At 33.9% G+C, this 26505-nt stretch overlaps 1 protein-coding gene across 1 annotated transcript in view; it reads right to left on the bottom strand.

Annotated features, from left to right (window-relative positions):
* LOC107661469 (membrane-associated guanylate kinase, WW and PDZ domain-containing protein 2-like) overlaps positions 1 to 26505 on the bottom strand; it is a 112854-nt gene that overhangs the window by 51491 nt on the left and 34858 nt on the right. The window contains 4 exon segments of the mRNA XM_016451074.1: positions 3274 to 3353; positions 4968 to 5187; positions 6115 to 6330; positions 8781 to 8900. Of these exon segments, the coding sequence (XP_016306560.1) occupies positions 3274 to 3353; positions 4968 to 5187; positions 6115 to 6330; positions 8781 to 8900 (636 nt within the window).

Below are 26505 nucleotides of genomic sequence, written 5' to 3'. Positions count from 1 at the left end.
AATGAACAAACAAAACAGAAGAGAGAAGAGAGAATAGATAGCCTAAAAGATGGATGGATTAACAAACAAAGGAATCAATATGCAAATGAATGAATGAATAGAGGACAGATGATTAATGGATGAATGAATAAAACAAACAAACCAATGGAGAAAGTCTAAACAAATAAACTAATGAATGACTAGAATGAAGGATAAATGACTGCTTTATGAATGAATGAATGAATGAATAGAGGATAGATCCTCAAACAATTGGTGACTGAATGAACAAACAAAACAGAGGATGGATGGATGGATGGATGGATGGACGGAGAAATAAATCAATGAGCAAACGAATTAATGAATAGAGAATAGATAGCCTACAAGATGGATGGATTAACAAACAAATGAACAAATGAATTAATATGCAGAATGAATGAATGAATAGAGGACAGATGATTAATGGATTAATGAATTAAACTAACAAACCAATGGAGAAAGTCTAAACAAATAAACTAATGAATGACTAGAATGGAGGATAAATGACTGCTTTATAGATGGATGGATGGATGAATGAATGAATGAATAGATGGATTTATGGAAGCATAGATGGATGAATGAATGAACAAATGAATGAATGCATGAAGGGTACAAGGATGAATGTATGAATGTAGGTTAGATAGCTTTATAGATGAACGTATGAACAAAAAAATAATGAATGAATGGAAAGGAGGATGAATGAAGGAATGAATAATTAGCTTTCTTATCAAATTAATAAATGAATGAACAAACAAAGAAATGAATGGAGGATAGATTTTCAAAGGATTTGTGACTGAATGAACAAATGGACAGAGGATGATGGATGGATGGATGAATCAATAAGCGAAAGAATGAACGAATAGAAGATAGATAGCTAAAAAGATGGATGGATGAACAAACAAAGGAATAAATACACAAATGAATCAATATGCAAATGAATGAATGAATGAACGAATGAATGAATGAGTGAGTGAGTGAGTGAGTGAGTGAGTGAGTGAGCGAGTGAGCGAGCGAGTGAGTGAGTGAGTGAGTGAACTGAATGAATGAACAAACTAACAAACCAATGGAGAAAGTCTGAACAAATAAACTAATGAATGACTGGAATGGAGGATGGATGAATGCTTAATAGATGAATATATGAATATATTTATGATCGAACAAATAAATAACTGAACAAGAATAGGAATGGAGGATATATACTTAAGGATGTGTGAATCAATAAAACAAATGAATAGAGGATGGAAGGATGGAAGGATGGATGGATGGATAGATGAATGGCTATATGAATAAACAAACGATTAAACAAGCAAACAAAAGAATGGATAATAAATACTTAAAGGATGGGTGAATCAACTAACAAACAAACAGAGGACTGAACAAACAACAAATAAATCAACAAGTAAATGAATGAATAGAGGACAAATGGCCTAATGGATTAATAAAAAACAAACAAAAAATGGAGGAATGTTTACATATGGAGGAATAGATAGACGAATGGATGGCTTAGCTACAGTGCCTTGTGAAAGTATTCATACCCCATTCATTTTTTCACATTTTGTTATGTTGCTGCCTTATGTTAAACTGCTTTAAATTACTTTTTTTTCCACATCAATCTACACTCCATACACCATACTGACTAAGCAAAAATTGTCACAACTTCGTAAATTTATTAAAAATAAAAAAACTGAAATAAGTACATTACTACTATTCATTCATTATTCAACTATTCATACCCTTAACTAAATATTTAGCTGAAGCAACTTTACAGTCTCAAGTCTTTTTTGTTTAATGCGACAAGCTTTGATCATCATCATTTGGCAATTATCTGCCATTCTTCTCCTCACCTCTCAAGCTCTGTCAGGTTGGATGGGGGCAGACGCACATTTTCAAGTTTCTCCAGAATGATTTGATTGGGTTCAAAGCTCATGCTCTGGCTGGGCCACTCAAGGACATTCACAGAGTTGTCTATAAGCCACTCTTGCTGTGTGCTTAGGGTCATTGTCCTGTTGAAAGGTGAACCTGCCCAGTCTGAGGTTCTGAATGCTCTGGACTGGGATTTAATTCTTGTTTCTCAGAGTCTGAGAGTCCTTTAGGTGTTTATATGCAAAATCCAAGTGTGTTTTCATGTGTCTTCACTGAGGAGAAGATTGAGTCTGGCCACTCCAACATAAAGCCCAGATCGGTGGAGTGTTGCAGTGATATTTGTCCTTCTCTAGATTTCTCCCATCTGCATACAGCTCAACTAGAGTGACCATCATGCTCTTGGTCACCACTCTAACCAAGACCCTTTTCCATCAATTCCTCAGTTTGGCCAGGATTTTCTGAAATCTTCCCCAGATGTGTGGCTTGACACAAACCTGTTTCTGAGCTCTACAGGCAGTTCTTTTGACCTCAGGGCCTGGTTTTTGCTGAAATGCATTATCAGCTGTTAGACCTTTTATTAAGATGTGTGTGCCTTTCCAAATCATATCCATTCAATTGAATTTGCCACAGGTTAACTTCACTCGAAGTGTAGTAACATCTATAAGCAATTTGAATGCTCCTGAGCTAAATTTCAACTTTCCCAGATAAGGGTATGAATACTTATGCAATGGAATCATTTAAAGTTTTTTATTTTTAATAAATTTGCTAAGATATTAAAAACCTGTTTTTTGCTTTACCATTATGGTGTATGGAGTGTAGATTGATGTGGAAAAAAAAGTAATTTAAAGCAGTTTAGCATAAGGCAGCAACTTAACAAAATGTGAAAAAAAATGAAGGGGTATGAATATTTTTGCAAGGCACTGTATATGACTGAACAAATGATTGAAAAAGCAAACAAATGAATGGAGGATAGATGCTTAATAGACAAATGGATGGATGGATGAATGAATGAATGAATGGCTATATAGATTGGTGGCTTTATGGCTGGTTGGACATATGGTTGAACAAACAAAAAAATAACTAATGAACGAATAAACAGATAAATGTATACATCAACGCTGAATAAACCTGTCATTCATAAACACAGTGTGCAAACATCATGATCTAGTAGTTTGTCATTCTGGATGTTTCATGAAACCAGAGCACAATCTGATCGTGTTCTGACATCACAAACAATCCCACAAAATAGAAACCTCCCCCTCAGATTTCATGTTACAATCTTTTACGCGTACATCTCCGGAGGGAAAATACAAGTAGAGGTCACAACATCAAATTTCTCCAAGTGTAAAAGAGAGCAACACACTCACACATGTGTTAACACACTCAAACACTCACCATCTTCCTCACACTCCTCTGGGGGCTTGGCTTTCTTTGCTAGTCGAGGGTCGAGCCATGACGTCGTTTTGGTATTGTGACTGAAAAGAAAAATATTGTTTAGCTACCATGATACGAATTAAAAGTGCCTCTATGTGTGTTATGTCAGGCAAACTTTGGTACAATCCTAACTTTGAAATGTAAAACATTCTAGACTAGAAATCCCAGAAGGCCTCAGTCACAGTGGCTGGGGGTTTTTCCAGTTAACACAATGACAATCAATACTTTTAATAAGTCCCTCGTTTCTCATTAAGGACAGATGGGAGGGAGACGAACATCTCTCTCTTGCTCTTAAGAACACTCTTCCCTCAGCTACTCTGGCAGATTCAGTTTTAGTGATTCATTTATCATCATGATTCATGGCTCAGCAAAATCCAATGTGTCAGTTCATCCCTAAAGTGGTACCATGTGATATATACGGAATAATATTTTTATTTAAAACTAAATTAAAAAATTAAATACAAATTCATGCATTATTTATTTATACAAGAACATTAAAACAAATGTTCTAATAGTATTGCAGATTTAAATATCAACAGCAAAAATTACATTAGAATTGAAAAAGTTTCAATAATTCTGTGAATCAGTTCAAAATCTGTTTCAAGGAATCGAGTTATAAAAATCTTAATCTGATTTGCTTGCATCATCACTAAAATGTTCATGAAAGTACATGTGCAGTATTGAATGTATTAAAATGGGTTAGTAATAAATAAATTAATTAATTAATTAATTATGACTTTTTATTACCAGTTATAATTATATATTATATTATATTACATGTATTATATTATATACTTAATTTTTATATAAATATAAATATAAATTAAAATAATATTTTTTATTTGTTATATCATCCCTCTAGAATTAAACATTTTGGTAACATTTTGCGAAAAGTTTATGTTAACATTAACATGTTTACATCATTAACATTAGTTAATTTATTTCATGTAATGTATGAACTAACATTATCCAACAATGAGTAATATATTTGTAATTCATTAGCATTTATTAATCTTTCTTAACATCAGTTAATAAAAATACAACTGTTAAATGTTAGTTCATATGAGCTCAGGTGCATTAAATAATATGAACAATACGATTTTTTGATTTTGAAAATGCATTAGTAAAGGTTCAAATTCACAAAGTAAGATTAATAAATGTTTTATGTACTTCAGGCTAACTAATGTAATTAATTAATGTTAACAAATGAAAACTACCAATATTTTAAATCAAACTGCCTTGTTTGACTGAAATGATGAAAAATGTATGAAAATATGAATTTACAATGAATATTTATATATTAATCCAATTATTTATATTAAGTAATTTTACATTGATTAATACAAATTAATTTCAATAAATTTCAGAGGCAATTACTTAAACTGAATTCCATCAAAAAATAAAAAACAAATTACAATTTTAGCTACTGTACATTTCCAGCCCTACCATGTGCTGAAGTCCAGCAAATAATTTCCAAAATGCAAAATGCAGTAAACTGAACTGCACTGAACTGAATGAGCTCAATATGGCACACATAAATAGTTCAGCTATCCGTAACGATCTGTAAAAGAGGACACTGCAACAGGTAGTGCTCCATATGCTTTGGACATAACATCTTTCATTATGAAGTGTGCTTTGAAGTGCACTTCACTCACTCTATGAAGTAAACTTCTCCTTTCTCAGTGTAGGCCATCTCCCAGTTATCTGGCAAAGGGCCCATTTCGTCATTCTCCTGGGAGTCCTGTGGGGACTTGGGGGCGTCGCCTTCCTCCTCAGGGGCATCTGTGGCGGTGAGGGTGGGGGTCTCGGGTGGGCACGGCTGGACAGGCACATCTTCAGAAGCGTCAGTGCTCTTGTCCTCGTGTTCACTCGATTCTGTGAGGGAAAACAAAACGAATCAGTGTTGAGCATGACCTTCTGACTGAGAGACTTATTTGACAGTAGAGTGTCGTAAAGGAAGGTACAAAGAGATACGAGTACATAAAGCAAACAAGTAATGACTAAGAGTAGCTATGTTTCCATCCACCTATTTTTATGCACATTTAGGAATATTGAATGGAAGCGCAAAAATTCTAAAAATGCACATAAAAAAAAAACGTATGCGCACAATTGAGTAGGATAAATGTTTTATTCGATGAGAAAAAAATTTGCATAAACTACGATGGAAACACATTTACTGAATAAATTCCACCATGCGCATCGAAAAAGTCATGTGACTTTGCACGATGGAACGGGAAAACTTGACTAACCAGCAGACCGCTCTTGTTGCACAACATCGGCTGTCGTCAAAGTACTTCAGTATAATTATCTTACTTGACTGTGTCCCCAAACAGCAGGCATCCACCTCCAAAAGCAATGACAGCATTTATTGTGTTTTGTCTGCTCGCTCTGAGGCGCAAGTAATTTATCATATATGAAAATTATTATATTAAGTGGCTTCTCCTACTTTTTAGTATAGTAGTAGTTTTAAGTAATATTTAGTGCCAGTTTATCAGGAAGTGACGAATTTGTTCTCTTTGACTCATTGGATGGAAACTGTGCTTTATTCGCAAATGTTTTATGCGATATTCCAGTTTTGCACATAAGTTAAATTCGCATCTTTGGATGGAAACATAGCTACTGTCAAAATTAATTCTTACTAAAAAGCCTTACCAGCCTTACTAAAAAGTGCCTCATCAGCTCAGTATGATTCAAAACCTCATCTTGGAGTTACGTAACAACTGAAAACATCTTTCATTAGCCCACATTCATAATTGACTCAGTCGGGTCAGTACTATCTCAGTAACAGTGGTAGGTCGTAACCTGGTGTGATGGCGATGCCGTTGCCATTGACGACTGGGCTCTCTTCCTCCTCCTCTTCTGGTGGCTCAATGCTGTCCTTCTCCATGTTGCTGACAGACTTATTCCTCTTCCTTTTTCCCTCTGCACTGGGTCGGGCACCGGGCAAGAGTTGGTCCGTCACATTAAACAGCATCGGCGTGGGTTCGGCAGGAGGCTTTGGCGTGCCATAGAAGTTATCTAGAAACAACACATTTTGGGATTTAATCTAGGAAAAATCGCTTTCGCAGCTACTACTTGCATGCAAAAAGGTGAAGTCTGACTTGAAGTAACTTTTCAATAACTTTGCTGGGGTAATTTTTTTTCTGTGTGATGTTTGCCGTTACGGCACCCTCGTTCACCGGCGACTAAATCGTTTCATTCAAGACTGAAAAGAAATCATGTGTATCCAGGGAAATCTGTTTAATGATTAAAAACTGAGCTCCTGTGTGGTTACGGCACAGGCTTTATGAATTCATTTGCAGGTCTGTGGGGACGGAAACAGAAGAGGTGAAGTTCATCGATTCATTTAAATTACACCCTGTGACCCAGAATTATAGACTGGGAGTGGACTAACTTCACCTCAACAAAACCACATGAAATCTATAAAATCAATATACAGTACCTATATACTGTGCTGACTTCTATTTAAATATCCTGTTAAATTAAAAACAGTTTAATTTAACAGTTTAAATTTAATACAATATATTTTAATATGTAATTTATTTCTGTGATTAAAAGTTGAATTTTCAGCATCATTACTCCAGTCATTCACTCAACTCATGATTCGATTCGCGATTTTGATTTCACGACTCGATTCACAATTTTTTTTTCTACAAAATGAGATTTAAGACAAATTGCCCTAATTTGTCAAAATTTGTTAGTCGCTTTTGATAAAAGCGTTTGCTAAATAACAACATTTAAATATAATGTAAATGTAAATAACAAAACTAAATTGAAATTTTAAAACAAGCCCCAAATCAAATAAATAAGTAGCACAAATAAAATAAATCTCTTCATATAAACAAACTAAGGCTTTGTCTGTGCTCTTTCCATTTAATATTAGAGGCAACCACTGCATTTTAATCATGATCCAAACAAAGATGCTGCATACATGCAACATGAGCAGTTTTTAATCTAAATTACATTGTATAATTTAGAAATTTGAAGCAAAAACAGTATGGTTTGACTTCGGTTTTGTGAAACTATGCATAAAAAATATCTGCATGAAACAGAAACAGCAGACGAGCTGCATGAGATGCAGATTCACTCTCTGCCAGCAGGTGGCGCATAAAGCATTTCCTTGGTTTCCGCTGTAAACAAAACAGCGCTGCACTTATGAACTTTAATATGCATTATACAGAAACAGAGGCAAGAGGAAAAGAAAAAATACCATCGAAAGACAGTAAGTTCCCCTCAGACGTACATTCATATAAACTCCTACCCCGAATTGAATCGCGATTTGTTTAGCATCTCAACCGATTTTAATCGTCACATATTTAAATCGATTTTCAACCGGCTCGCGGTTAATCGTTACATCCCTAGTCTTCAGTGTCACTTGATCATTCATGTATTATTGTATCATGCTGTTTTCCCACTCAAGAAACATTTCTTATTATTATCAATGTTAAAAACAGTTAATATTTTAGTGAAAACCTTGATACATTTATTTCAGCAATTTAAAAAAAAAAACAACAACTTGAGCAGTAGTGTATCTGCTAAAGGTTAATTTTGCCACCTTTAAAAATTATTATTATTATTATTATTATTATTATTATTTACGATTTATTTTTGGTCTTTTTGCATTTATTTTGATAGGAAAGTAAGTACTGACAGGAAGCGAAATTGGAGAGAAAGAGAGGGACGGGGTCGGAAAGGTCCACGAGCTGGGATTCGAACACGGGACGCCCATAGTGCAACAGTTATATGTTGGCGCGCTGCCAGGAGGCTATCGGCACTGACTTAAAGGGGTCCTATTATGCTCTTTTACAAAGTCTTGATTTTGTTTTGGGGGTGTACTAGAGCAGGCTCTCATACAAGGTTGTTCGAAAAACACATATATATATACATAAATTTTGGATCTTGCTAAAGATTACATTAAACGGTTTTATCAAATTATTAAGATTAACTTTAAGTGAGTATTAGCTGACTGCACAGTTAATCTAAAAATAAAGGAAACTCCCCCTAATATTCCGATAATTGAGATGATTCCCATTAAATGTAATTTTTTGAAACTATCAAACACAGTTTTCTTCATTGAAATATCAAAAAATATCAACAAACATCATATTTGTCTTTCTCTGCTGTTATTCTCAATGTCTGTCACCAAGTTGTCTCTCACTGAAGCTGTTATGATGCTGTGCCTCACAGAGTCATGGGAAGGATCTTCCTCGCCTCATGTAGAGAAAACAAACCTGCGTCTGAAAGTAGTCCACACACCCCAGTGTCAGCACTCAAGAGACCAAACTGCACTAGTTCTGAATACCTCTGCTCAATGTCAAAGATACGTGCTCCTTCTTGCGGTAACATGGAGCAAATTTAAGGAAATTCATATTCCAGACCGCAATAGTGTAACAGGTGTTTTATAAGCTTTATTTGGAGAGGTAGTGATTTATTGGGATGTGGGAGGTTTAACAGTGTATTTCACTTACCTTCGTATGTTCCACTTTCTAACAAAGCCCCACTTTTCTCTAATTCCATAAACCGCTCAACGCTCACAAAGTTGTAGTCCACACCTGGGACCTCCCCCTCTTTGGGCTGTCTCGTTGTGCCTGCAGACAAAAAAAAAACACATATCATGTCTGTCAGAATATTTAAGCTATACACAAGACTAAGCAAAATACAGCCTCACAGAAATGTACTGTCAAAGTATCACAGTAAGTTATGATACAATTGATTCACAAGGTAAAAGCCATGTGAATCTTAATTACCTTAAACTATGATAATCATATACCATGGTATTTAGCCAAGTAAATTTTTAATAATTATTTGCAATACATAAAATACAATAACAATTTAAATTTAAGTTGAAGCATATTTCACAATTATAAAATATATTTATTCAGAGATACACAGTAATAAACAGCAATATTTATCTACATATTTTAACTAAAACATCTTAAAATAAAAAAAAAGCATTTTGATTTTGAATTTGAATCAGATTTTGAATCAGATCCACTGAAATGGACAGCTGGAGTTTATTCACAGAAATAACTCAGTTTAAGGGGAAAAAACACACACATATATATAGCCAGAATGTTTTTTCTTTTCTTTTTTTTTGTGGGAAAAATTCATCGATTTATTCAGAATTCAATTTATGAAAAGTGCCAGTTAAGACATTTATACTGTTACATAAGATTTCCATTTCAAATAAATGCAGGTTTTTGAACTTTATATTAAATACCTTCCACAAAACTATTAATAAACGCAACCAATTTCAACATTAATAAAAAAAAATGTTTCTTAAGCACCAAATCATCATATTGATTTCTGAAGGATCATGTGACACTGAAGTCTGGAGTAATGATGCTGAAAATTCAGCTTTGCATCACAGGAATAAATAAAAATTGTCTGGTATTTTCTGGAGCAGCATTTAAAACCAAATAAGGACAAACAGTCACTTAAAAAAACACTAAGCAATAAAGTAACTGTGAAAACTCGCAAAGTGTCGTTTCCAAGTTCCAGATTGACTGCTTATGTAAATTGGGTGCATAATTAATTCATTAACTGAGGCTGAGTCTTCTGAGGGTAATCAAACATTCTTAAGAAATCAGGTACTGGGGATTTGCAAGATGCATACTTAGCAACGATATCATAATCCAGTCCCTTGAGCTCTCAACCAAATCATCTCTGATTTCTCAAAACTTTTAGTCTGAAAAAAAAAATCATCCAGCTTTTGGCTTGTGAACTTCCCTGCAAGAGAAAGAGTCCATCCCTGCTGTTTGCTTTTGCAGGTTGGCTTTAATGACATTCTATCATGACCAATAATCAGGTGTGAAACAGACATTTATTATTGAATACCGAGGGGAAAATACTTGAGCATGTGAACCATAAAAATATGAAGCTGACTAAATCAAAAAGTCAATTCAAGTTTCTGTGAAAAATGACAGTGCATTTGAAATTAGGGTACTTTTATTTAATTTAGCATTCTTATTAATTCTGGCAATTCAAAGGACAATTTAAGATTAATCAGGCGGGTAATTAATAGCGAGATTTGATTTGACTTCACAGAGTGAGCACAGATGTAACGGATGGGTCATCGGATGAGGCTAATGATCTTAATCAATAACAGCAGTCAGCTTGCAACCAAGGAGACTAAAGTGCTAAAAAAACAAAAATAATAACTTTATTCAACAGTTTCTTCCATTCCATGTTAGTACTCACGAGTTGAACCACTGATGTCACATGGACTATTTTAACGATGCCCTTACTACCTTTCTGGGTCTTGAATGTGGTAGTTGCGTTGCTGTCTATGCAGGGTCAGAAAGCTCTATGATTTCATCAAAAATATCTTCATTTGTGTTTCGAAGATGAACCAAGGCCTTATGGATTTGGAACGACACGAAGGTGAGTAGTTAATGACAGAATTTTCATTTTTGGGTGAACTATCCCTTTAAGAAAACTATCAGCAATGAATATAACAGAACAGCAGAGATTCAGTCAGTCATACAGGAGCTGAACTGTCTGTGGATAAAGCATTATCATTCACATATGGAACAACAATAGTCCAGTCAGACATCATTCTGGCTGTTATTGCCATACAATTGCTAAACTGACACCATCACAATGAATCAAACTGTCTGAGATAAACTTCCTACATGCCCAGACATCATTTTCATTATAATTTCCATAATATTCCCAGTCATAAATAGAATATGGACACATTCAACAAAATAAAACACTTTTTTAACAGCAAATAAGCTATAGCATTTATTTTGAGCACTATAAGGAGTTTCTGGACACATTTTCAGTTGGTCAAGATGGCAGAACAGCTGACCAACCAGGTAAACCCACTAAACACCTGCTTGGAGACTAGATACACCTAAACTCAGGATCAGGAACTGACAAGAGCCGGATATGAACTCATAGCACACGCACAAGCAGCATATGCTGTACCCGCTGGGCCATGTCTCCAACTAAAGCAGATTTTAAAAATCAGCCCCAACAGATTTTTAGCTTCTACATTATTTGCTTATATAATATGGAAAGCTTTCAAGCCAGTGCTGATAAAAGCTTTTGCCTATATCTATCTGGTTTTTCAGACACACTTAAATAACACTTTTCCACTATAAAGTCAAGGAGCTCATTTCAGATTCAGGAGGCAGATATGCATTACCTCAGATCTGGAAATCAAAGGTTGGAGTGTATTTCTGGACTAGTGTGAAGTCTTTGAACAGGAAAAGTCCATTTTGCTTTTAGGGCTAAAATGACAGACCATATGTGTTGTTTTGAAAGGGTGAAGGTACTGCTGAATTATGAAAGTAAGACAAAACTAATATTTTTACTAAGTGAGAGAGAGACTGGGAATGAGAGACGAGTGCATCACACACAGCTTATGTAATATGCAGACAGCAATGGCACATTGTGGTCTAAAACATTTAAATATTCAAGGATATTCACCTGAACATAATTTCACCAGCGATGAGCCTAAATATAGTAGCTGTGAATGCTTTTACAAATTCAGTGGCTCCCCCGAGATGACGGCCTAATGCCGAGAAGATATTTTGTGCATAAGCTGTACAAAGCAACAGGCCTTCTTTGAACTGTCAATTATTCTAGCATATTAATATTAGTGCAATACAAATAATAATTAAAAGTAACCATCTAACAGCCGCATACTGTAGCACTGCACTGAAAACAACCTTAGTAACCACATAGCAATACCCTGGTAGCATTTACAACACCCCAGCACTGATGGCAAAGTTTACATAGGGAAGCACAACTATTTTTTAAGAAAATAAATCAATAGAAATAAATATATAAACATAGAACAATAGATAGACAGAACAACAGATAGAACGACGGACAGACAGACAGACAGATAGATAGACAGATAGATAGACAGATAGACAGACAGATAGACAGAACAACAGACAGATAGACAGAAAGACAGACAGACAGACAGACAGACAGATAGACAGATAGATAGATAGATAGATAGATAGAAAGATCAACAGACAGACAGACAGAACAACAGACTGTCTGTCTGTCTTTCTATCTATCTATCTGTCTGTCTGTCTGTCTGACAGACAGACAGACAGAAAGAACGACAGAACGACAGACAGAACGACAGAATGACAGACAGACAGATAGACAGAACAACAGACAGACAGACAGACAGACAGACAGACAGACAGACAGAACGACAGACAGACAGACAGATAGATAGATAGACAGAACAACAGACAGACAGACAGACAGAATGACAGAACGACAGATAGATAGATAGATAGATAGATAGATAGATAGATAGATAGACAGACCGATATATAGACAGACAGATAGAACGACAGACAGATAGAATGACAGACAGATAGAATGACAGACAGACGACCGACAGACAAATAGACAGATAGAATGACAGACAAACAGACAGATAGAATGACAAACAGACAGATAGAATGACAGACAGACAGATAGAATGACAGACAGATAGAATGACAGACAGACAGATAGAATGACAGAAACAGATAGAATGACAGACAGACAGATAGAATGACAGACAGATAGAATGACAGACAGACAGATAGAATGACAGAAACAGATAGAATGACAGACAGACAGATAGAATGACAGACAGATAGAAAGACAGACAGATAGAATGACAGACAAACAGACAGATAGAATGACAGAACAGACAGACAGACAGACAGACAGACAGACAGACAGACAGACAGACAGACAGACAGACAGATAGAAAGACAGACAGACAGATAGAATGACAGACAGACAGACATAGAATGACAGACAGACAGACAGACAGACAGACAGACACAAGTTGCATTAGCTCAATCTTGGTTTCTCTTGTTTTTAGCATTCAATGCTAACAGCTAAACAAACATAATTTTGAATTTGTTTCTAACATTAAATCACCACCATTTCTAAATTCATCCCATATGTATTTATCCATCTGTGTCATTACAGATTTGTGTGGATCATCTCAGAGATGTAAAGGCCTCTATGGAGGAGTGATTTCAGTGTTCCGACAACACACTTTTACAGTGCATGTCCAGGGAAACATAATGCGCTGACAAAGGCAATTCAAATGCGCAAATGCCTGCATCTGTATGCTGACAAAGGGCTAAACATGACACAGAGGAAATTACACGGAAGCTTTGCTGATATTCATATGCATCATGAATATTTATATCTTAATAATCAAATGGAAATACTGTACAGTTTTCTCAAGTATTTGGGGTGGGATCTCTTTCTTTTGGAGAACAAATCTTGTGATTTAATCAAATCTTATTAATTTACAACATTCAGAGAAGATTATGCAAACAATACGTATTTAATGGCAAGATTTAACAGCAATGACACAAACAATAAATCAATACACTTTCATTTACACAACCCCTTAACTGTCACCGTCCCACCTGTGGGACGCTTGGCGCTCTTTTATTTTGTTGTCCTTTTTCTCTATCAAATATTTTAGTAATTATCATAAATTAAATATCGTTTGAAAGCATAGAAGCCCAAGATTCATCCTGTGAAAACCATTTTGAAATCAGACATTGCGTTACCATGGAAATGGTACTTTAAAATCTTTTGGCGGTCTCCTCCCCTTAGCGGGTGGTGTCAAGTGTCATGTTACAAAATGCATTACGGTCTTTTACAATCAAAACGTTTTATAATCTTGACATAAAACATATCATTGTAAAGGTCTGAGTCTCAGGATTCCATATTTGTTGGTTGTGGTAGAAGTAATATTGACAGAGAAATCTAGACATTTGTGACAGAAAAATGCATTAAAAAAATTCACTGGAGTTTTGATGGCAACCGGTGGCTGTTTATGGTATAACGCCCTAAATAAAATCTCACAGAAACTTCAATTTTTTTTCATATCAACTTCAAATTTGGAACATAACATATTTAGACATAAGGCTTTACTTTTTTTTATTTTACTTTTTAATTTTACTTTTACTTACTTTTTAATTTTAGAGTAAAACCTGTTATGTAAAATATTTATTTTATATAAAATATAATAAAAATTGTACAGTGCATTTTCTTTATAGTAAATGTAAACTTCTATAACTTTTTGATATTAAAATTTTTAAATTCTACTTCTGCAATAATCTGCTGAAAAAAAAGGGGGGGGGGGGGGGGGGGTGACAGTTAAGGGATTAATTACATTTAATTGATTTAATCAAAAGAAAAATGTTCCATAGGTAATATAAGACTTCAATATTAAAATACTTCTCCTTTTCCAGATAATGTGCTAAGACAACTTCAAGTAGGCATTATTGCTCAAAAATTGGCACAAAAGTAAAACAAACAAATTATCAAACAAACACATAAATAAATAAAAAAGAAGCCGGTGTAGAAACCTGTCTAAAAACAGTAATTAAAGAAATTATACACTTCACCTCAAAGAGCTTTTATATGACAAAATATACATCATCAGCCTGAGGTGGGTGCTGATATGTCTCGGCTAATGCATCTGTTCAGATGACTGCCTGAAGAGCCCTGATTAAATACATCCATGGGGTAAATCTGATTATAACAGGGAATAGAAACTGGCTTAATTTCTCTCTCTCCGCTCACTCTCATGCGATTATGGCTAATGTGATTATGAGAAATGATGAGAGAAAATTGCGTCCAGCTTGACCTGTTTTCATTTCTCTGCTTGATTACCTCCTTATATCAGCTTCACCTTCCCATGTGAAACAATCTTTCAGGTGCGACTGTTTCGCACATGCAGAGGCTCCGCCGTCCTGTTTCAATTCCCTGTCAAAGCAAATCAACCGCAAGGATACAAAAGGCACCTCTGCTCTGGCTTTAAACTTCATAGTTCTGAGCCACAGCAGCTCATTCTTAGCCTCTCTCGCGGTCTCCATTCATCTCCTCAGGAATCCTCTGCTTTAAAGTCGTCAGCAGCATCTCTTTGGATCACTTGGATTGCGAGTGACATTCCCACCTGCTAAACAAAGCCCTGACAACTGATGCTCCAGACAGACGCAGACAAGCCTCATATAAACAACAGCGTGCAGAAACCATATTCACCAAGAAGACTGATCTGTGATGCAGCAAAATAAACCCAAACCAAACGCTCTTTCCCAAATATATATTCGTCAGTAACAGGAAAAATGCACTATAGTTAATTCTCCAGAGAAAAGGAGTGTTAGGTGGCAACAGCTTTTAATACATTAACAGAAATAAATGTGAAAAAAAAAAAAAAAATTTAATTTATAATTATTTGTATAATATTTCTATAATTATAATATAAAAATTATGTTTTTATAATTATAATATAACAATTCTGTTACTAATTACTAATATACACACATTCATATGTACATACATGTATATATAAATATGTACATACAAATTATTGTTTACATTTCATATAAATACTTTAACTACTACTAATATAACAATATAATATAATAATATTATTATTGCTATTTTTTAGACCTTGTTTTAACTAATTATTTATTTAATATAATAATTTAATATGTTGTATGTTTTAATATGTTATTTAATTATTAACAATTATATTACTACTATTACCTGTAGAATAATAAAGTCTTAAAAAAAACATTTAAACTTCCTACATATTTTGGAACTGAATTTTGAAAAGTTATTACTAACCGCTGAATTTTTAATGACAAAATGCAGTGTGATATTTTTTTTTACATTGAAATATTCACAGTGTAAATACACAAACATTTTAAACTGCACAACTAAAATGCAACAATTTAGTGCATTTTAATGTAATTTTTTACATTTTGTATCAGAGACATTTGTCATGAATATAAATCTATGGAGCAGCCTGACACAGTAAGATTGAGTTGAGTTTGGGACAGGACTAAAGTATAACGTCCTTGCAAATAAAACTGTTAGTAGCTAAGTTGAATGAACAACAGACCAAACATCAAAAGATAAAAAAGCACTGCCCCACCAAACAGCAGGGAGGTTTGAGAAGTCCTTCTTTGAGAAGTCAAAGAAGGCGAAACAGGTAAACTAATGAAAGAATTGAGCATTTAAATATATTTCCAGTCAGCACAAATGACTCTATGCAGGTTGAAGCTGGATGAAGGCTGACACCGAGGCCCTGCCCTTGTGTAGCGTCTGTGGAAGCGCTTGAGGCGTTGATGAGTGCCGGGATGAAGGCCTGAAATTTGCCTGTAATGGCCTGCAGCCTCTCTGACACTCGTGACGGGGGGGTCATGTTCCCTCTAATCTGCGGTCAGTCCAACCTCGAAGCCCAGTGCTGCTCTGTGCGCTGAATCGCTAATGTCTGAATGGAGGTAAACAGCTCTCAGGGTGAGTAGAGGTGAAGGCATATGTGAGATAGGGGTGCACTGGAGCGAATGAGCCTATATGGGTCGACCCAGGGAATTTAGCAGCAAACACGAGGCACTGCGCTTTTGAACACGATGCAGGAAACGGCCCTTCAATCATGGCTATACATTGAAACGCTGCTACTGAGTGATTAAACCTGTGATTCATCACATCGTAGGTGAACCGTAATGGATTGAATGCCATCAAATGCCTTTAGAAACCAAGGCTAATAAGGTGAACCTTCACTCGGAGGAGGAAACTTACATTTGACTGAAAAACTTGTAATGAAGCAGCAACCAAAAGCCTTATAACTAGACACTAAGAGAAGCACTGGGTATCCAAACTGATTTCCATATTAATTTAGATTCGGACTCATAAAGTGTTGATATGAATTGATATCAATTCAGTTTTCTCAAAAATTAATTCAAAAGCTGATCAAATGTCTGTATATTAAGATTGTTCAGCAGAAATCAACACCACAATGGGATCCTAACCAGTGTTATTATAGTTAACTAAAACGGAAACTAAAATTAAAACCATAATAAAATAAATACATTAATTAATAATTTGTTACTGGAAATAAAATAAATAAATAATACATTTCAAATTTTTCTACAAATTTTGAGCTAGTTGTCAAGAAAACATTTCTTATTTTAATGTAGTTTAACTTGATGTACTAAAATAACTAAAACTGAAATAAAAAATGAATGAAAACGAGACGTATATTAAAAATGAAGACTATTAAAAATGTCAAAAACAAAATTACTAAACAACAAAATTACTCAAACTTGAACTAAAATTCAGATGAAAATGCAAAATGTAAAAATAAAAACTATAATAGTATCTTGATGATACTAAAATAAAGCTGACATTTACAAAAAAAAAAAAAACAATTTAAAAATTAGTTTATTAAAAAACATCAACACATTAATAAAATTATTATTATTATTATTAATGCTTTATTGTGATTAATGATCACTAAAAAAAAGCTGACATTTAAAAAAAAAAAAAAACAATTTAAAAATTAGTTTATTAAAAAACATCAACACATTAATAAAATTATTATTATTATTATTAATGCTTTATTGTGATTAATGATCACTGTAGTAGCTGTTATTTTGAGGTGCAATTCAACTGGATCAAATGAAAATAATTAATCTGAAAATCAATACATTTACTCAGCCCAACCAGCAGGTCACACATTGGTGATCCAACAAATCAGAGTTAAATCCCTTTTCTATTGGCTTTCACATCCATCATGGCAGTCTTGTATAACTGATCTTCTCATGTCCATGTGCTGACCTGTGAGAGAAGTGCAATAAGGCAAGGGTGGCAGTAAACAGAGAGCGCTTTAGGAATATTTTTGCGTCAGAGAATCAGTTCAATCCAGGGCTTTAAAACAGAGGGTCAGACGTGGCAGCGAGCTACTAACTGTGACTAACACTGTCATGCTTTCAAGCATTTCATGCTGCAAATATATATATATATATATATAAAATCAGTATTTTTGTCTTGGTCTACAGTGAGGAAAAACAAACAAGATCACAACAAGATCAATTACATAAAAAGGCTTTCAAAATAAGATTTTAAAAGAATGTGTTAAAACAAAAGAAGGTTGGTGCATATATACTGTAATTGTATAATAAATGTTATATTTACCCTATAGCTGACAATTACTGAGACAGAACAAGATCTGGTCTGTGTGTGTGTGTGTGTACACTAGTAATATACTAGAGTTACACAATAAAATGATATATTTTCAATATAATATTTCCGTTGCATTTCAATTATATTTTTATTATGTAAATATAATATAATTATATAATAAAAATATAATGAAAATTCAATGAAAAGCTTACTAATATATAAACTATATTTAGGGATGCATTTATTGATCAAAAGTGGCAGTAAAGACAGAGAATATTACAAAATATTGAATTCAAATATATAAAATATATAATTCAATTCCATGCTATTCTTTTGAACTTTCTATTAATAAAATGCATCATAGTTTCCTCATCACTGTAAACATATTAAAGAGCACAACTGTTTTCAACATTAATAATAATATTAAAAAAAGTTATATTAAAATGATTTCTAAAGGATCATGTGACACTGAAGACCGGAGTAATGATGCTGAAAATTCAGCTTTGCATCACAGGAAAGAAATACATTAAAATAGAAAACTCACAACATTTTTTAAATAATATTTCACAATATTACTGTTGTAAAATGTAAATAATTTTGCATACTCCATAAATACAAAATTCATAGTTATTTGTCACATAAAAATGAAAATAATTTGGAATTTAGGCCCCATCCACACGGAGACGCTGTAATGTATGTTTAGCTGTATACGCATAAATGTTGTATCTTATAGGCGTTTCGTCCACATGGATCCGGCGTTTTGGGAGAGTGAAACCGATATTTTTTGAAACCGGGTCCCAGAGTGGATAAATCTGAAAACGCCGCCCTTGCGTTTTCGTGTGGACAGCGAATCCGTATATTTTCTGAAACGATGACGTCATCAGCCCACGTCTCGCCCCTAGTCAGACACAACTACGTCACGTAACAGCAACATAAACATGAACAAACACTGAACGATTGTCTTATTAACTAACATTAACACAGATTAATAAATGTATTGTTCCATGTTCGTTTGTATACCACGCGCAAGGTTTATGCGCATAGTCCAAGTCTTCTTCTCCATTTTTAGTGTATCTCTGTGGCAGAATTACAGCGCCACATACTGGTCTAGCATGTGTACTACATCGTTTTGTGTCGGTTTCGTGGTTTCGTGTGGACGCAGATATTTCTTTAGACAAGGGGGAAAAAAAGATTGGATAGGGAAAGCTCTGGCTTCGTGTGGACGTAGCCTAAATCAACTGACATTTTTTCAGACATTTTTACTGGAAAACAAAAAAAGATTTTTTTGCAGATTATCACAATGGTTTGCATTTGTGAGTATCAACCTATGCTGCCATATTGTGTGAAAGCTGACAAACCACAAACCAGAACACATGAAAAAACCCTCAGATTCTTCAAAAACCCATTTCATTTCACCTTTTATTCACCTCTCGTGCAAAACAAGAATTTATAGTCTCCATCTCATATACGTTCAAAAAGGCGTAAATAATCCCAAACCTCGATGCCTTCATTTTGATTTATGCCTCGGCTGACCAGATCCAGCACCAGTGTCTATTGGCTGTATCACAGAGTCCCATCACTAAGTGAGTGCACTGCCTGGCTGCCACGGAGGATGAGGAGACTCATACATCAGGGTGACATCGGGGGAGAGAGACTGAAAGGCCATTTAAGAGTTTCATTCTGTCACCCAGCACAGCCGTAAGCCGCTTCGGCCCTGACAAGCTCTCTCCAACCGAAGCGCTGCGAGTTTGCCTTGAAGAGCGCTTGCTTAGGCTCCGACGTCGCTCCTTCTCCATATTTAGGATGTCACATCATAACGGGATGCTTTATTACCCTGATTTCCTGTGTATGTATGAAGTGAAGCAGTGACGACAGCTCCAAACGCTCTCAGTGTTTCTACCGTGAGTCATCTGTAAACAGCACGGATGTTATGTAACCGACTTTCGCTGGAAGCTGGAATCTCTGCAAACTGGGGGAGATCTCAAAGTGGGCAAACAGGGTGTTTTTTTTTTGTTTGTTTTTTTAAGAAAATCCAACAAACTCTAGAGGAGCAGTGGGAGGGTTTCCGATAAACCTGATTAGTGTAGCTACAGCAGCAGGCATTTCAACTGATTTCTGTGCTTCTATATTGAGTATTTCTTTTCAAAATAGCTGTAAAATATAAAAGGTCTTTCTGGAGTTTCATTTAAGAATTATTACAAACCTGAGCAACATGGAATTTGATTTACATGATGAAAGGAATTACATTGACATTCAAATGATGATTATTCTACATAGAACCGAATGCATATGAGGAAGACTAGAAATGCAACTTCAACATAAAGAAAGTCATCCACTGAATAATTCAAACATAAAGGTAAATACATTTATAGACATATTTGAAACTACCTGACTCATCATTTTGAAATGTAGTTAAATATAGCAATAAAATATAAATTAAACTTTTAATTACACATCTCAAACCATTTATTTCATGTCTTATTTAAAAATGGTTTATCAACAAACTGTTTAATTTAAAATGTTTACATATAACAACTATTAATTTGTGAAAAGTGATTTATTCACATTATTGTTTGAACTGTTTAATTAATTTAATTCATTTTAAAATGTAGTTTGATATAAGAATAAAATAATAAATTAATAAAGCAAATAAATTAGTTGATTAAATATTTTTCTTATTAGACATTTAATCCATGTTTTATTTATTTGGCATATTAAAAAAAAGGTTTATTCAATATTTTAAAGAATTTTCTTTGTTTACATTTACATATATATTTATTTACATAGTAGACATGTTCAAAATGCATGAATTCAAACTATTTCATTTGTGTTTTATTTCTTAACTTAACAAACAGTTTAATTCATGCATCGGGGGGGTGAATAAAGGCCTCCTGTAGCAAATCCATGCGTTTTTGTAAGAAAACTATCCATATTTCAAATGTAATAAACACTTTTCTCACACTTCATCGAACCGTGGTACGCGGAAGACGTTCCGGCGGATGACTAACCCTTTAAACCCAACCCAAAAGTGTAGTTATAAACTGCCTAACTAAGTAAATCTGGATTCAGTCAAACATAATTTATCAAACAACTGCATTGCAAGTTCCTTCATAAAAACCAATACTGTTAATAAACAGGTTAATGGTGCATTTCCAACATAGTTCAGTGTTTTTCATAGTTCAGCACACTGTCTTCCGCCTTCATTTTCCAATGTGTACAGCGAAGAATAATGAGTTATTTGACTGGTCAACTCCTTCAAACTTCAAAGGACGTCATGCAGTAATGTTACTCTGATTGCTACAATTGCTCTTCCAGGATTATAAGCGCTAACAAGACTGTCAATCAAACAGCTGGAGTCTATGAGCACATCAAAGCCCATCTGAGAAAACAAGCGGCAGACGCAGAGAAGGCTTATGATGCTGTGTCATCCATTTTTCAATATAGCACAAATTAAATAAACTCAGGAACGAACAAAAGAATCAATATGACATACCAACACAAGATCTCTCCCATACTGTTATAGATGTTCCTCATGAGCTGGATTGGGTTTTAATTCAATTGAAAATGTTAATAATAAAAATATTGATATAGAATTTTGATCTAAACTATATTACATTATGTAATATGTCGAATATGTAGTTAAATATTTATGTAACTTAAAAAATAATAGTGAATAAATAACTTTTAATATGCCAAATAAGTATTATTTTGTCTATTTTAATAAAAATGTATTTTATTGTTATTATTTAACTTCTTTTTTAAACCTGAATTTTAAAAAAACGTCCAAATTTAAATGTGGATTAACTTTCAAAATGAACAAATAAAACATGAATTAAATAGTTTGAAATATCTCTTACTATGTAGTTAAACACACATTTTTATTAAATAAATAAATGACATTTTCACAAATTAATATATTTGTGATAAATCTATTTAAATGGACCATATTCTTCTCACAGACTTCATGCAATTAATTTTTTTTAAATAAAATGTAAAAGTGTATTACTGTCAATAAATTCAATAATTACATAAATATTCTAAGTAATACATATTTTTTATAATATAATACATTTTTATGTGTATAATATATATGCACATTTATTTTATTACATTTATGATAATACATTTTAAATAAATACATGCCATTTGATTTAACTGCAGGCCATATGTTGTTTATAGTCTAGCCTGCTCACCCACACTGACTCCAGTCTTCTTTACTTGAAAAAGCCATACAAATACTTCCTTTTCTCTGTGAACATCTCAACAATCTGCAGCTCAGGCTAATTATCACATCAAAACACTGGTTTCAAGAAATCAAATCAATGATCTGGAGCCGTGGAGCCTACAGAGTGCTACTGTTTTGTGTGATTTGGTTTGTTAAGCGAAGAAGAACCTCAAACAAAAGCTTTTGTGAAAGTCTAAGCAGATCCACAATCTACCATTTCAGTCTCGGATGAAAATATCGATCGGTTGATATACTTTAAATCCGCCTTTGACGTTCACAAGAAACGTCCACTTACACGCGAGCGCAGAATCGGTCTTAATGAGGCCAGCTGATGGTTAAAAGATGATTTAAAACTATTCAGACAGTAAAAATGGAAGCAATGATTCAGGAATGGATGAGTCAGATGTCCTGCTTGTTCATATTATGAAGCTTTGAAGAGGCTCACGGTTGGCTAGAGCACACCTCATTGCAGTCGCTGGTCTGGTGCGAATACATGTTTACAGTTGTCTGCGCAATTAACTGTGTGTGCAAGCACATGAAACTGTGCCTTCAGCTGTAACAGTGATCCCAATATCAGCTCCAGTTCACCAATTAAAATTTGACTTAAAAAAAAACAAGTTCAAAATGCAGCTTGAAATTGTCCATTTCCCTCCCATTGCTGATTATACAACAGGTTTGTCTCTGTGTCCTGGAGATGTCAATTTTCAGTCTCAAGTGTCTCTCAGTGGGATCTACAGCCTCGTATTTTGTCCACCTGACAGTCCGGAGGTGAACACCTGCAGCATGCATAATGACTCTCTGCTCTGCTATATAACTCTCCCCTAAAGAACAGACACTCTGAAAGTGTCAACACTTTTTAAGCACTACAATCAAATCGTTCACTTTATATGAGTTGTGATGATTTGTTTAAAGATTCATTCAAGTAAAAACTGAATACATAATGCCCAACCATTTTTCAAAGTGAGACATTCATACATTGTTTATCAGGAGTCCCGCAACAACCCTACAACTAACTAAAGAAAAGCATCAAACAGCACAGGCAAAGTAACTTACAACTGTTGATATGCACACCATTACATCTAAAAATAAAGAAATAGGCAAAGAAAGAAAGAAATGTTTCATACTTTTTATTTTTGAAGTGTAATGATAATCTAGCTATTATTGTGACAAAAATAAAACTATATATATTAGAGTTGTAACATGTCTTTCGGTTCAGTATGCATGTGTGTACCGAACAAATACAGCATTGTTTTAACCACCGCACAAGTGAAACTTCATTGGAAACTTCCAGTTTTATATATTGTTACTTTTGATAAGAAACAAAGTCTCATCTTTCAAATTATGTCAACTTTTTCCAGGAAATTCGAATAAATACACTGTAAAAAAAAAAAAAAAAATCTGTACACTGTAAAAAAATTAATCAATTCTGTAGTTTTTACAAAATAATTTTGGCAGCTGTGGTTGCAAGAATAATTACAGTAAAAAAATACAGAAAAACTGTAAACACATTTACGACCAAAAACGGTAAATTTTACAGTATAAAACTGTCATTTACAAACAAGAAAATTTGAATGTAAACCAGTAAATTCAACAGCACACACTGCTATTAAAATCTGTTTTGTACCTTTAACATACTGACAACCACCATAATAATGCAGGTGGTAAAAGAGAAAGCCACGTGAAGAATCAACGCTCATCACAAGTAGATTCGCCACAAGCAGAAGTATATACTAATATATAGAAGGTGCACAGAGTCATTCACGCAAACACAAAACACCATCCTGGTAACACACGACACTTAAATAATGCAATAAACGTAAATAACTGATAACAAAAACTATTAAAAAACATGATTTTTTTAAACAAAATACTTTCAAATGTGGATTGTCACGCAGGGAATTCTGGGAATATCAGTTTACAGTTTTTGACTGTAAATTTTACATTGATTTGTTCTTTTTTACTTCTAAAAACCCGTACACTTAACAGCATTTTACTGTAACATTACATGAAATTTCTGGTTAGATCTTTTACAGTTTTTCCCTGTATATAGTACAGGAACTTACAGTTAACCCATTAACAGTTTTTTTCTGTAGCGTTTTAACAAAATTTTACTGTTAAAATTACACTTATTTTTTAGAGTGTACCGTTTTGGCGCTCTTTGATGTGGCGTGACAGATTGCTGTATAAACGCCTCAGCGGAGCGAGATCATCCCTTCCTCTTTACTACTAGGTTTAACGTGAAATAAACATGAACAAACATCTCATGTAATCGCTCAATCAGTATTTCAACCGCGGAAAGATGTCAATAAAACAGCTTGTAAACAAAATGTCACGTAACATTTCATTAACCTCAGGCAAGTCAACAGTGTCCACAGCTTGTTAGTTCGCTAGAGAAATGAAGTGCAGAGAAGAGCACTTCGCGAAATATTACACTATATACTCATTATATTTTACTTTATCTGTTAGTGATGTCTTAATTATTTAATGTATGTTTAAATAAATCCGATATGAAACCAGTTATGACAGCCACTGTGTAAATGAATATATTTCAACAACAAATAGAAATGTTATAATTTAGAAGTTAATTTAAAAACTGAATTATGTGCAATTTACATGTTTGCATACAAGTTGAGTTTTGATTATTATATTTAAAAATAAATAGTAATTAAATTTAAGTTTAGGCTCTGTTGTTAATTGTAACCTCATACTAATGTAAAAGGGCTCCCTATGTAGTATAGAGCAGAAGCTGAAGCAGATTTTTATCCCTAGGAAAATGTTAATTATAACTGAACGCATTTAAAGAAAAAGCAATTTGTTCAGTAAACCACTGTTTAATAAAAAAAGCAATTATATGTTTAGTTTTTCCCCCAGCTGTGCCGAAACCATACCATATATATATAAAAAAACCTATGAGAATAGAGGTAAGGGAGATTACCAAAGTGCTCCGTAGAATTAAAACACATAAAACCACCGGTCCAGATGGCCTTAAGGGCATTGTATTAAAAGAGTGTGCAGAACAACTTGGGCATGTTTGTACTAGGTTGTTTCAGGTCTTTTTAGATGATGGTTTTGTACCAGCAGCATGGAAAAACACCACTGTTATTCCAGTACCTAAAACTTCTCAGGCCCAATAAAAAGACTTTCGCCCAATTGCACTAACATCTATTCTGTGCAAGAGCATGGAGCGTATATTATGTAAAGAATTGATGTCACAAATTAAAGGCTTTGTAGATCCATTACAATTTGCTTACATGCCCGATCGGAGCACGGTGGATGCCTCTCTGACCTTGTTACATAAGGCCCAACATCACCTAGATAAAACAAATGCTCATGTCAGAATTCTTTTCATGGATTTTACATCAGCCTTTTTAATACTGTACAACTGCAAATTTTAAAAGAAAGATTGCAAGATTTAGGTGTAAGCAGTTGGTTGATTTTATGGATTGAAAATGTTTTAAGAAATAGACCCCAACGAGTCTGTGTCAATGGAATCTCATCTGGCCAGTGTCAAAGATTAATTTCTGTTCAGGAAATCTGGACAGACAATAAAGTTAAACTAAACTAAACTAAACTATATATACACACACACTTTATTGATTTTTTTTTATTTTAAAATCATACAACAATTACCTATTTCAATGTGTTCTATTCAATGTTGTTGGATGCTTATATCAAAAAAAAATTAAATATCAGTATGATACTGCTCATAAAAAGGTAGTAATCTTGGTAGTAATCTACATATAATATACATATATGTAATCTACATATAACGTAGTAATCTACATATATATAAAATATGCAAAATATTGTTTATTTACAATTGGAATAATTTTGGAATAATTACAATTTAGTAATAATTATGCTAATCTTTGGTTTTGAACAACAACAATTTTTTTTATTGTTCAAGACCAAAGATTAGCATTATTATTACTAAATTGTAATTATTTACACACATACATACAATATATATATATATATATATACACATCCACACACACACA

Source organism: Sinocyclocheilus anshuiensis, unplaced genomic scaffold (genome assembly GCF_001515605.1).
Source record: "Sinocyclocheilus anshuiensis isolate Anshui unplaced genomic scaffold, SAMN03320099.WGS_v1.1 scaffold491, whole genome shotgun sequence".
NCBI lineage: Eukaryota > Metazoa > Chordata > Actinopteri > Cypriniformes > Cyprinidae > Sinocyclocheilus > Sinocyclocheilus anshuiensis.
This window is presented reverse-complemented; position numbering and strand designations above follow the sequence as displayed.